The sequence below is a fragment of the Nomascus leucogenys genome, chromosome 9, assembly GCF_006542625.1.
Source record: "Nomascus leucogenys isolate Asia chromosome 9, Asia_NLE_v1, whole genome shotgun sequence".
NCBI lineage: Eukaryota > Metazoa > Chordata > Mammalia > Primates > Hylobatidae > Nomascus > Nomascus leucogenys.
Window position 1 is genome coordinate 3736166 of NC_044389.1, and position 13636 is coordinate 3749801.

General features: G+C 35.4%; 1 protein-coding gene across 6 annotated transcripts in view; it reads right to left on the minus strand.

The window, feature by feature from the left end:
• The window catches only part of NBEA (neurobeachin), a 723704-nt gene that overhangs the window by 78366 nt on the left and 631702 nt on the right, over positions 1-13636 (minus strand). For all 6 annotated transcript variants that reach the window (XM_030818536.1, XM_030818537.1, XM_030818538.1 and 3 more), the window contains 2 exons: positions 11399-11539; positions 1846-1965 (listed from right to left, as the gene is read on the minus strand). In XM_030818536.1, coding sequence (XP_030674396.1) covers positions 1846-1965; positions 11399-11539 — 261 coding nt within the window. The remainder of the gene's footprint in view (positions 1-1845; positions 1966-11398; positions 11540-13636) is intronic.

Genomic DNA, 13636 nt, shown 5'->3' on the forward strand with positions numbered 1-13636 from the left:
ATAAAAAAACAAAAAAACTCCCAAGTTAGTGATAGCCACATTGGTCTTTGTCCTGGATGATGTGACCCCAGGAGCCCCCCAAATACAATTAGTAATAAAATGTAAATGTTTCTGAAAGGATTGTGAAGAGGAAAATTCCTGGGAGAATTTAGAGGAAAAAGCCCGGTACAGGGCATTGGTTATCAGAGACTGGTGGTATAAAGCATCAGTGAAATTCTCAGGCTAGGAAGTGAAATCTAAAACTGTATATAAAAATTAGAATGACTGACCCCAGTATGTGTGTGGGCATGTGAGGGTGGATCTCTGAATTAAGTTGAAAAGCCAATTTTTGTGTATGTATGTGTGTGATGATGTCAAATAACAGTGAGCAGGCATTTTCATTTGAAATAGGCTGATATAATATGGATATAGCTCTGATTTAAAGTATCAATAATCTTAGCTGCGATAAGAAGCCTTCAATTATAGATGAGAATATGTAATTCACATACAAAATATTTGAGTGCTTTTTATGAACATTGTGTGAATTCTGGATACTACTGTTCAATGGGAGCCTATGGACTCCCATTTTCTGTATTAATTCTCAAAGCGTTATTATATAAGAAACAGACTCCCTCCTTGACTTCACTGGTAACAAATCATTTTAAATGATGGCTTATGGATATTTTAGAGTTTAAGTCTCAGCAAAGTTGTAAGACCGTTAGAACTTCAAAGCTTAATATAGTAAGGATGCATATTAAATTCTCTTATTTTTTCTACAAATGTAAATATGTTGTATGAATAAATATTCATTTATGTAAAGTTTGATGACAACAAGTAAAACACACAGATATGTTACTATCTACTTGGCTCCATTTCCTTTATTTTCTGCTTTGGAAATATACTGAACAAGACGTGTATTCATCCAATTGCAGTTCAGTAACACTGAAATTGCCTTTTACAAATGTTTTGCAATAGAGAAGCATAAATATGTAAATGACAATTTTGATTTTAACTCACTAACTTTTGTTGGTTTAAGGCTCTAAATGGAATGATACCATAACATTTTTATACTGAGTGACAGTAATGGGAAAAAAATGTGCCTTGAAGAAAATGAGCTTAAAATAAGAAACACATTTACCTATGCAATAACCTGGCCATGTAACCTTATTATCCGGAAAAAAAATGAGACAAATGAGAGAACAAATATATATTATTGCTTTGAATACAATGTTTTTCTTTTTTAAAATAGGAGCCCATATAAATGAATAACAAATCTTTGTATTTAACAATAGCTAAGCAGTACCAACTATAAAATTACTCTGCTCTCTGGCTGCTTCTGGATATTGTGTGTGTGTTGGTTTAATCTAATGTGTATTGTTGCATAGTATCCCCAGGCACAGTCAAGTAAAAGCTAAGGCTATACAGAAAAGCCTACATTTTAAATGGGTCTTGTCATTAATGCTTTATTAATTGCCCCAGGCTACGCAAACCCCAAGCCCGGCAAGCTATAACAATATGACACATTAAGGTCAAATCCAATTCCTGCTGTGTTTTATGGAATGGACCAAATATTGAGTTAACAGCAGGAAAGGCAATTTATAGGCTTTTCACATCTCCTGATTATTCAATCTAAATTAGGTAGGAATGTTTTGAAATAACGAAAACACCTTCACTGGGTAATATAAAATAATTTTCAGTTATTTTCTATAATGTTTAAAATTATTTCCTTTAAGGTTAGATGTACCATATAATTTTAATATGACGGAACAAAGCTGCAATATAAAATGTCTTATACATACCCACTTAAAAATCAAAATTTCCACATATTTTGAAATTTAATGAATATCAACAAATAAAAGAGCCTACCTTTACATCAGAAGTATCTCTCTGACTAGTTCTCCAAGACCTTGCAACGGACGAGAAGGTTCGATCTGGATGATCAAATTTTCCATCATTTGCATTGAGGAAGAAGGTTGTGAAAGGTTCCTAAGCAAAAAAACAGAATCAGCAATTTGACCACTCTAAACACAGCTGCCCTCGTTCCTTTGTGAAACATGGCTATCTTTAAAACCCTTCAAGATGTGGAGGCAGAGCACGGTCCTAGAAAGATGCCCCCAAATTAAGGCAGTAGGAGTTGCCCCTCTGGGCTTGACTAGGCCAAGGCAGCAGCTGTCAGTCTGCAACTCCGGCAGGTCACTTTGCTTCTGGTCTTCTCATCTGTGAAATGATGGGGTTCCAGTGCTCTATGATTTTCTGATAAATAATTTTGCATTAATGACAATTCGTAAGTTGGATTTTTCTTTCTAATAATTAAGGCTATATATATATACCAACACTGCAATAAGAAAAATCACTCTGATACTGATCACAAAAATCACTCATACTGATCACTGCAGTGTGGAATTAGGTAGAGAACGTCCATCTTAGATTACCTGTGAAAGACTACGAAAGTATTAGTACCACCTTATGGTCTGATGATGTTTTTAAAATGCAAATCCCCGCTTAAAAACCTTCAGTAGCTCTTGGGAGTGATTAGGAGAAAGTCTAAACTACCTAATTTGTTTTACAAGGGCCTGAATGATCTGGAACCTGCTTAACTCTTATCTCTCACCATTCCCCTCTTCACATTCTAAAATCTTGCCACACTACTCTCACCTCTTGTCCTTTGTATGTGATGTTCCCTAGGCTGGGTATAAACTTACCCATTTATTTCACTATTCTGACCTAAGTTCTTTTTATCCTTTAAGACTCAGCCATGATGTCATTTTCTCCTGAAAAACTTTCCTTGCACTACCACGGCTCTCCAGTATGCTCAAATAGCAATCTGTATTTCCTCAAACAGCACTGAAACATTTATCACACTGATTTTAATTGATTGTTAATCTGTCTATATTCCCCACTATGAGTAGGTTCCGTATCTACCTTATTTATTGTTTCATCTCCAACACTTAGAACAACTCCTGGTACATAGAAGTTGCTCAATATATAATCTGTTGAACGAAGAATAAAGTAAGCACAAATGACAGTAGATAAATTAGACCTTTTTGTATTCTGTGACTATTACCTTTGGATAACATAGTGTCTGCCATCCAGTACATGTTCCTATAGCAGAAAACCTAGGAATAACTTTATTGCAATGTCCTAATGCATTTAATTTTAATGTTTTTTCTGTAATTCTTAAGTTGGGAGTTCTCACACTGGGAGTTCTTAGTTTGTTCTTATGTTTTTGATGTCATTAGATTTGCTTCCAAGTTTAAAAGGATTAAATAACATTCATTCCTGCTAAGGATTTCTTAACTACAATTATAGCAAAGATAAATACATATTTCCTTTTCCCTGCTTTAATTCTTCTCTCTCAAGTCTAGGACGAATGACATGTCATTCCCAGGTTCAGTAATGCTAAGAAACCTACATGACATTTTCCAAAACATTTTAGTCCTCTTTCTTTAATATGTAATCTCTGTTCTTTCCTTTGTATGCTTTACAATTCCTTTGTATGGATGTACAAAGGGGACATACTTTGTCCCCTTAAACTCCCCTTCTTGCCACTAACCTTAAGGGCTGGCTGTTGGGGTAAGAGCAACAAATACTGATCTTCCTCAATATCTCCCTGAAATTCAGTATGGCCAGATGTCATCAATTTTGTAAACTTGTAATATGTTGCCACTATTTCACATTCAGTGTTGGATGAGAGAAAAGGGTGATGAAAGAGATAAGATCAACAATGAAAAAACAATATACAAGTAAGGGAGACAGTACTGATTCACCTGAAAATCAGATATGCATCCAAGAAGTCCGTATTGCTGTTTAGGATTTTAAGTGACATGAGAAATAAATAAATCTTAGTGAAATTAAGTTAGAAAAAAATTACACGACATGTCTTTCACTAATTTATTTGATTTTTAGATGTTTAATTCACTATTAAAAATAAGGTAGTGAAAACAATATATCTGTCACTAAATTATATTAAAATGGGGATATAAAAATTCTAGATGCAGCAATGGTAAACTGAATGAAAGATGACAGATTTAAGTTTGAATCTTGGTGGAACTATTTCTCTATCTTGGGCAAGCTTACTTAACCTTAAGTAACTGTGTCAAGTAACTGTCTCCATTCCTTCATCTATGTAAACTGGGAACGACAATACCTTGAGGGAATTATGGGATTAAATAAGATTAAATGAAATAACACAGAGAAAGCTTGATGTATCTTACCTGACACAGAGTTATGAAAATGACTACCAGCTTTACACAAGTCCAAGTATTCACTGTTGGACTTCCCACCAGACTGCCAGTTCCTAAGGCCTTATCTATCTCTTTATCCCCAGCCCCAAGCACAACACATGGCTAACAATGTTTAACAAACGTGTGTTAAATACACCTAAACATACAAGGTATTGTTGAGAGATGGGAGTATGGTGGGTGAGAGTAAGATACGGGTTTTCTTTTCAGTTCTTAACTACTAGTAGTTTGACCAAAAAGTTGTATCTTCAGAACCCACTTTATTATTGCAGGATGCTGATGTAAGGCATTTAATTTTCACTGTAGGTAGTGGGCAGAGATTAATTTAGAGGGATCAGGCTTGTCTCTAGGTTTTTTAACCTATTAAACAGATGTGAGTGAAAACCCATTTATACATGCAAAGCCGTACTTCTTATCATCAGCCGCTAAAAGCTGATCTCCACCTCAACCTAAATTACAAAATCCTGTCTAGTTTTCAACTCTTAACAAAGACATGCCAAGAATAGCACAGATGGGCTTAGTGAAAAGAAATCTGAAATTAAAGAATTATATTTATTTCTGGTAACAAAGTTATGAATGAATCTGGTGGCACCTAAAAGCAGAGAATATTGAATTCCACATTTCAGTGTTTTAAGTAGCTTTTAAAAAGATCTGATTAACAACTGTTTTAGGGTCACATATTATATTACTGACATATATTCTCATTATTCCTGAAGGCCTCCAGTTGCTACAGTGGTAGGGTACTAATAGAAATTGATAACCTATTTGTTTATAAGTAAGTATTGATCTTTCAAGCTCTGATTACCGTGGAGATCGTGTTTCCCTTTTACCTTCAAGGCACAATGCAGAGCCTTTCTTTTTCATTTGACTCATATCTGACTAACACAGAGGATTAGGTGCTATATTAACCTTAAATAACTTTTATATTTATTTGCCTACCACCTGTCAATTGAGCCATTTTCCATGTGTACATCAACAGATTGGACATTTCACCGTTATATATATTTTTTTTTTTTTTTTTTTTTTTGAGACGGAGTCTCGCTCTGTCACCCAGGCTGGAGTGCAGTGGCGCAATCTCGGCTCACTGCAAGCTCCGCCTCCCGGGTTCACGCCATTCTCCTGACTCAGCCTCTCTGAGTAGCTGGGACTACAGGCGCCCGCCACTACGCCCGGCTAATTTTTTTGTATTTTTAGTAGAGGCGGGGTTTCACCGTGGTCTCGATCTCCTGACCTCGTGATCCACCCGCCTCGGCCTCCCAAAGTGCTGGGATTACAAGCGTGAGCCACCGCGCCCGGCCCCATTTCATCGTTATATTAGAAAAGTTTTAGGCATGGGAGATAAGATGTATAAATGAATACATAGTAAACAGTAATTTCAGAAGTTGCAATTCTGGAACTCATTAGGCTTTAAAAAGTTCAGGTTAGGTCCTGCAATATAAATGGCCAATGGCAGACTTTCTTCTCCTAATTACATCCACTCCAACATCATTTCATATCTTCTAACCCTTTTTCAGTGATGGAAAACTAACTCACCTTGCCTGCACTGGAAAGTACCTGTCCTTCTCTATTCTATTATACCCCTTAGTCCCCTCTGAAGACACTAACAGCCTTTCTTGCTTTTAGATGATTACAGATCAACTAATTCCATCGTGGGCATCTAATGCTGTTTCCCTGTTGCCTCTTCTCTTTACTCAACTTCTTCATTCTTCTGTCTTACATGATTTTTGCTTAGTCATCTCATAATAATCTTTTACGTCCTTCGCTTCTTGTAGTTCTGTTCTGTTCTTCTTTTCCTTCTCTTCATTCCATTTGAAAGCCAAAACAAATCTCGTTTATGGGTAATAGGTAGTGCCTGGGACATAACTATAGCAAAGAAAAGATGTATATTTGAAGTGATTGGAAGCATAATAAAATACAAAGGGAAATAACAGCTTTTTTTTTTTTTTTTTTTTATTTTTTTTTTTTTTTTTTATCTGAGAAATTAATAATTCTACAAATGGGAATCATTTTTATGGCTTGTCTATTCAGATTTTTTTTATTTTTTCAAACAAGATCTTAACTCAAAGTCACTATTATTCCTACGTGCCTAGGCTCTTGGTTAAGTATTTCTCATCTTCCTCTGAGTAAATATGCATTGTCCTTAATGCATCAGTATTCAAGATAAACACAACAGTATTTTATTCAGTAGCACTATCTTTTGGTTTTAGTTACAACACTGGCAAAAATCTTTGTACTATACATATATACTTCCAAAGACACATTATGGTTTAAAGAGGCTTTAGGGTAAGCTTTCAAAACAAGCCATAATTTACACAGAAAGTTTCAAATTCTAAACATCACTTCCTTGGAAATTATGAAATGTTTGACAAATGAGTTTTGAATAGGAGGGCTGAATATACTCAATTTGGAAGGTGAACGAGTTACTGAGTGGTCAGCAAGCCAGGGAAAAGATTTAATTACTTCTGTATACATGTTATATGTCCAGGGTAAGATGCAAAGTAAAAACATTCCGAGTAAAATGTGTCCTTTAATATCAATATCTGAAGAAACTCCAAACGCTGCTATAAGTTTATTCATGATTTGCCCAATGGCAGCTGTCAGGAAAACAATCTTTTCAGGGTCTCATATTGTAGACAAGTGATTTCACTGGTAGTTTGCTTAAAATAATATTTTTAATTTAAAGTAATGAAGTATGCAGTTAATTAGCATTTTTAAGCAATTATTATTGTTGTTATACTAAGTACATTGAAACAAATAACAAGTTTAATGACTTTAGGTCTAAAAGGCCTAAAGTAAAGGACAGACACTTATTTTAATGTGTATTTTATTTTTGTGAACAAATTCTTAGTGACCCAAATTTTAATGCATTTTCTATTTCATAAACTCCTTGGAATAGGAGTGAGGAAATTACAATTCCCTGGACCATTAGGATACACACTTAGTAAACCATTAGACTGATACTTTTATTTATAACCACGTGACATAAGATATTTGGGCTGAGTCCCCACAAAAGCAGTTTTATAGATCTGTCCAAAACAGTAGCCACTAGCCACGTGTCACTATTGAGCACTTGAAATGTGGCTAGTTCAAATTGAGATGCACTGTAAATATAAAATACACTCTGAATTTCAAAGACTCAGTACCCTTCCTCCAAAAATGTAAAATGCCTTATTTTACATTTTTATATTGGTTACATGTTTAAATGATAACATTTTGGAAATAGTAAATTAACAAATATATTTATTAAAATTAATTTTACCTGTTTCTTTTTTACTTATAAATGTGGCTACTAGAAATTTTAAGTCACATGGTAGTTCACATTACATTTCTGTTGTGCAGCACTGCTATAGACGAGGGCATGTGTAGGATAAATGTGTAGAATATTCTGGCATACCCTTGCGTAGATGCAAATTTGAATTCCATTTTGCTGGAATAATAAATCAACGATAAATTCTGAGTTATGATTTGAGAAGGTGTTTAGCTGATTAGGGATAGATGAGGTTAACTTAGGCTGTTGATAACAAGTATTCTTATGGAGTCACAACTGAAGAAGTCTTGTAAATTTGGCTTCAGACTAACTTGATTAGGTAAAAAAACAGTGAATACCACTTGATGCATTTCAAAATACTATCATATATATACTCTCATTTAATTCTCCAAACAACCCAGTTGATAACATTTTCTCAGGAAGGACTCCTGACTTTTTTCCTCATCCCCAAAGTACCTGCAAAAGGTGTCCTTCTCCTTCCATGGTGGTGGCTCACTAAGGCAATGATTGTCATTGATGGGACCTGAAGTGGTATGACAAGGCCTCCCAGGGTGAAAATCTCTAGCTTCAATGTTTTCTAAAAATTTCCTTTGCTAACAGTTTTGGTGGTCCCTTTGAGAGTTCCATGTGGATTAACCTGATGAACTCAAATTGACTGTGTAGCTTAATAAATATATCTCATGGGCTACTTAAGCCCAGGTACATCTTTTCTTGGCTTCCAGGGTGGACCCTAGGCAGCAAACAGAATTTGAACTTCAGTGACTTTTTTTTCTAGGTTTTAAAATTTACTCCTTCTACTGATTTTTTTTGTTTGTTTCTGGTGTCCGCACAGCTAATAGGTAATTTTCCACTGGTGGCAGTAATGATTGAGAATTTAGTTTTGGTTTTATGGTCTGATCATTTGGTGATCTGTGAATCTAATTAATTAGTTTTTTTGTATTCTTGTCTGTTTGACTATTTGTGAGTTCAAATCAATTAAGAGCATATTTTATATCTATTATAAAGAAAGCCAGCTCTTTTGAGATCTTGACTGGTAAATTTTTGTGACTTTGTTTAGTTTTGACTTGTGGCTGAAACTGCAGGTTGGAAGTTAGAAGCTCTTTATGTGTCCATGTATCTGGAATTTGAAAAGCATCTGCCTCTTGTGAGTGAGAGGTATTTTCCTACCTCTGGAATTATTATTATCACCCAGAAACTAAAGATGCTCTGTTCTGATTGCTTTATAGAGATAAATAGGCAATGATATAAATCTAATATTCTCAAAATTAACAGAAAATAAAAAAGAGAACGTCTATGCTTTAAAAGTGCCAGATTTAAAAAGTATTTCTTAAGAAACTTCTAACTCAGAAACATTTTTATAAAAGAATCCAAGTTCACAGAATTAAGGTGAATGTTTGGATAAACTAGACTGATTTAATAACTTTGGTCTAAAAATAGTTTTATGTCTTTTCCTTTAGTTTATCATTACAGAGTTTATTTTTAAAAATAAGATTTGGGTTTGTTTTCTCAAAAGACTAGTTAGTCCAGGCTTCCTTAACTTCTTATGCTGGTGTAGAATTATGAAAGGGATAAAATTTGTGCTCAAACAGAATCATAATACTGACAACATTTTTCTTAACAAAAATAATTGTAGTTTGCCACCTATCAGTGGTTTACAAGTTACTTAAAACGTATTCATACTAAATTTCTGTAGAAAGTTAATTTTTTCCCCATAATGGAGAGAATGCCTAAGGAAGACCTACAAACTAGAGCTGTCATTTAGGTATAGGGAAAAAATATTTTCGAAGACAGGAGATGCTGTTTCATATACTCTGCTTTACCAATGTGTTTCTTGGGCACATCAGCCCCATACAATAGAGTGGTCTGAGGTATATCTTAATAAGGGGAAAAATTATTAAGAGATTTAATTTAGCATTCTATAGTACTCCTCAGTCACTTATAGTGCTCCTACCTAGACCAGAATGGAGAAGGCAAGAATAAAGGAAAAGAGGTTTGTTAAGAGCTTTTGCAATCATCCAGGTGAGAGAGAATGTGAATATAAATGAAAGAAAGTGCCAGAGTATACAGAAAAGGAGATAGAGATATTTAGCTGGTAGAATCTGTGGATGTCTGAGTGGATGTAAGAGGTTGGAAAAATAGAGAAAATATCTAGGAAAAAGCTTCCCAATTTCTAGATTGGGCAGCTGAGTGAATAATCATGGCATTTAACCACAGCAGGTTCGTGAGGGAGATGAGGAGTTCCTTTATTGAAATGCTGCTTATGGTACTGTGAGATGTTCAGGTAGAAATATCTAGTAGGCACTTGGAAATATGGGTCAGGAACCCATGAGAAATGTTTGCAAAGAAGAGAGAAGCTGGAACTCACTAGCTTATAACTGAATGACACAGCTCAGCTGAAATATAAAGAAAAATCCTGGGGAAGAGGAACATCAAGGAAAAAGAATCTGAACAGGAGACTGAGCAGAACAGTTAGGATGACAGGAGGCAAACCAGGAGAGGATATTGTAAAAGGAACCTTGAAAGAAAATTTCAAGAAGAGAAGATTAGCAATGGCGTGAAATGCTTCAAGAGACATGATAGGTAAAAAATGGGAAGCTCTACCTGCATAATATGTGACCTCCCCAAAAACCATTCAGTAAAGTGATGGATGTGGAACTGAAATCAACCAGGCTAAAGACTGAATGGGAGGTGATAAAGTAGAGGGAACAGGTACCACAGTGCATTGCAGGACAGCAGAGGTTGTGCTTTCAGGAATCTGACTATGCAGGGAGAGAGATGGGAAAGAACTTCAGAGTGGGCGGGGGCTGGCAGGAGGCTTTTTTTTAAGATCAGTGAGACTTAAATATATTTATGTCTTAGGAGAAAGAGAAAAGTAACAGAAAAAGGTTTTCAAAACATTGGAAACTGATTTTAAAACATGCTGCCCAAGAAGCAAGAATGAGAGGGCTGGGGGAGAGCAAGTGCCAGTGTGAGTCATTTGTGAGAAAGGAGGAAGTGGGTATTAAGAATGCACTCCAGGGCTAGGTGTGGTGGCTCACACTTGTAATCCCAGTGCTTTGGGAGGTAAGGCAGGAGGATCACTTGAGCCCAGGGGAACAAAAGTGAGAGACCAGCCTGGGGAACAAAGTGAGATCCCACGTTTAAAAACAATAGCTGGGCCTCCCGCGGTGCCTCACGCCTGTAATCCTAGCATTTTGGGAGGCTGATCACCTGAGGTCAGGAATTCAAGACCAGCCTGGCCAACATGGCAAAACCCCGTCTCTACCAGAAATACAAAAATTAACTGGGTGTGGTGGTGGCCATCTGTAATCCCAACTACTCTGGAGGCTGAGGGAGGAGAATCACTTGAACCCGGGAGGCAGAGATTGCAGTAAGCCAAGGTCATGCCATTGCACTCCAGCCTGGGCAACAGAGCAAGACTCTGTCTCAAAAAAAAAAAAAAAAAAAGAATAGAAATTAAAAAAAAAAAAAATAGACCCGCAAGGTGTTACATGCCTGTAGTCCTAGTTACTCGGGAGGCTGAGGCAGGAAGATCCTTTGAGCCCAGGGGTTCAAGGCTGCTGTGAGCTATGATAGTGCTACTGCACTCTAGCCCCAGTGGCAGAGTGAGAGACCCTCTCACTGAAAAAAAAAAGGTATATACTCGATTTTGGCTCCTTTATAACTGGACAACTGGTTTGGTTTAAGCTCATAATACCTAGCAATAGATAACTATCTTCCTGATCCAATTTTGCAAATGAGACAACTCATTAAAAGAAATTCATATTTTGCTACTTTGGAATCTTTAATTTCTACTTCACTCGTCTCTAATCTTTGTTAATCAAATTACAACTGATTTGATTTTTATTTAATTTACTTATGTTAAAATTTTAACATACCAAAGGCAAGCTAACTCAATGAAGATACTCACAATTCGAACAAGCCAGGATAAAGTAGATGTTGCTGTTGAATAATGGGTATTATAATGGTAGGGTGGGCTTTGATCATCTTCCCATGTCTCATAACGCTCTGCATAAAACACAGCTCTCTTTGGATTCAAAGCACCAATTGGCTATTAAAAGAAAAAAAATATTTTGTTTAATACAGTCATATTAGATATCCTAGATAATAAATCTTTATACTTTCAGTATTTCACTGTTAATTCATTTTAGCCATACAGCATAAATACATTATTTTATATTATATTTTTAACCATGCTGGATTTTGATATTAATTACAAATCATTACACTTGTTAAAGACTGCCCAAGAGGATAATTCATAGTACAAAGTTTCTAGACTTTACCAAGTTTTTGTAAACTAGATTATCAGAGGTGATCTAGTTTAAACTGTTAAGGCCACACCAACAGTTTTGTTATTTTCCTTCTACTTCATAAGCTACATAATGAAAACTTAGCTTGGAATACAGGAAACCCAATGGAGAGAAGGTGAAGAGACTGACCATCTGACAACCATATTAGTGAAAACCTTGTCTTAACAGCCAGTTACCCAGAGTGTTAAAGACAACCCTCCATATGGAAGCCTGATAGAACGTTAGTCTCATTCTGTTAGTATACAGATGGAACAACTGTCCTTTTTATTGTTAAACTACACACCTAAGGGTGATGGAATAATCCAGGAAATTCAAATTCCCTGGCAAGCATTTTGCTAAGGCCACTAAGAGCTCTCCTATCAGTACCACCACCCTATTTACTGATTATGATGCGAATCCCTATACTGATGTCTTCAAAAAGCATGTGCTTAATTGCATCACAGTCTCAAAATTTTAGCACATCTAATCATTAGGAATTTCCAGCATACCATCTTCATGATTTGAAATAGCAAACTGCCTTAGCTTAAGTTTTTGTCTAATTTTGGATTAATGGTATACAGAGTCCGTGCTTATGGTATCAAATAAGCACATTATTTTGATTTAAGTTGCATACTATAAATTAAGTATGTTTATAGAGAAAACAAGAGTACTAAGTACAATGTCTAACTACTTTATTTCAAAATTTAATATTTGTAATTAACTATGAAGATCCCTTGAAGGCTTAATTTTAACAAGAGAAGTAGTAGAAAATTAGTGTTTCAATGAGACACGTAATGTTACACAAGAGAGGAAGATTCATTTATAAATTGTTATGAGCCTTTTCTTTTGGCCTCAGGAGACTAATTCAAATAACACAATGAGGTCATCAACAGTAAAAAGTCTGTTAGAATTTCCATAATAAACTCTTATTTGCAAGGGTGCTTATCCTGAATATTTAAATTATTTGTAAATTATGTTCATTTTTTGTTAACTTTAATTACGATTAACAAAGACTCAACAATTTATTTATATAAAAGCTGTATTTTTCATGCACAAAAGTGTTAATATTTTAAGGTTCCTAAACTTTTTTGTCTTCATTTTGTAAAACAAAGTATGACAGTATAAAAATTTAGATTTTTAAAAAAGTTCTAAGGTTTAAACTTTATTGTGTTAAATTTCATTATCTCTCAAATCTCTTTAGATAGGTGTAAAAAAGGCAATGTAATTTTGTTAAACACTACATAAAATCTTAATAATATTTAAAACAACATAATTACATTATTGGTAAAAGTAATTGTTATAAAGTGAAATGAATGTAAGGTCTGTTATGGAATTGAAGTAATGAGTTTTTTATTTTTTATTTTATTTGTTTATTTTTTTGAGACGGAGTCTCGCACTGTTGCCCAGGCTGGAGTGCAGTGGCACGATCTGGGCTCACTGCAAGCTCTGCCTCCTGGGTTCACGCCATTCCCCTGCCTCAGCCTCCCGACTAGCTGGGACTACAGGCCTCTGCCACCACACCCAGCTAATTTTTTGTATTTTTAGTAGAGATGGGGTTTCACCATGTTAGCCAGGATGGTCTCGATCTCCTGACCTCGTGATCTGCCCGCCTTGGCCTCCCAAAGTGCTGGGATAATAGGCGTGAGCCACTGCACCTGGCCCAAAGTAATGAGTTTTTCATTTAAAATTACCTACATATTTTATACTTTGCTAGATGTTCAGATATGTTTTTCTAACTCAGTATATTTTTCAAAGCACTGAAAATGTTTAATGCTTTGTTCTGTTGTGAATATGCTAATAGACCTCTCACATGCATAAAATGTCTGTGCAATCCCTAAGGTTTGATCTTATCTGATATT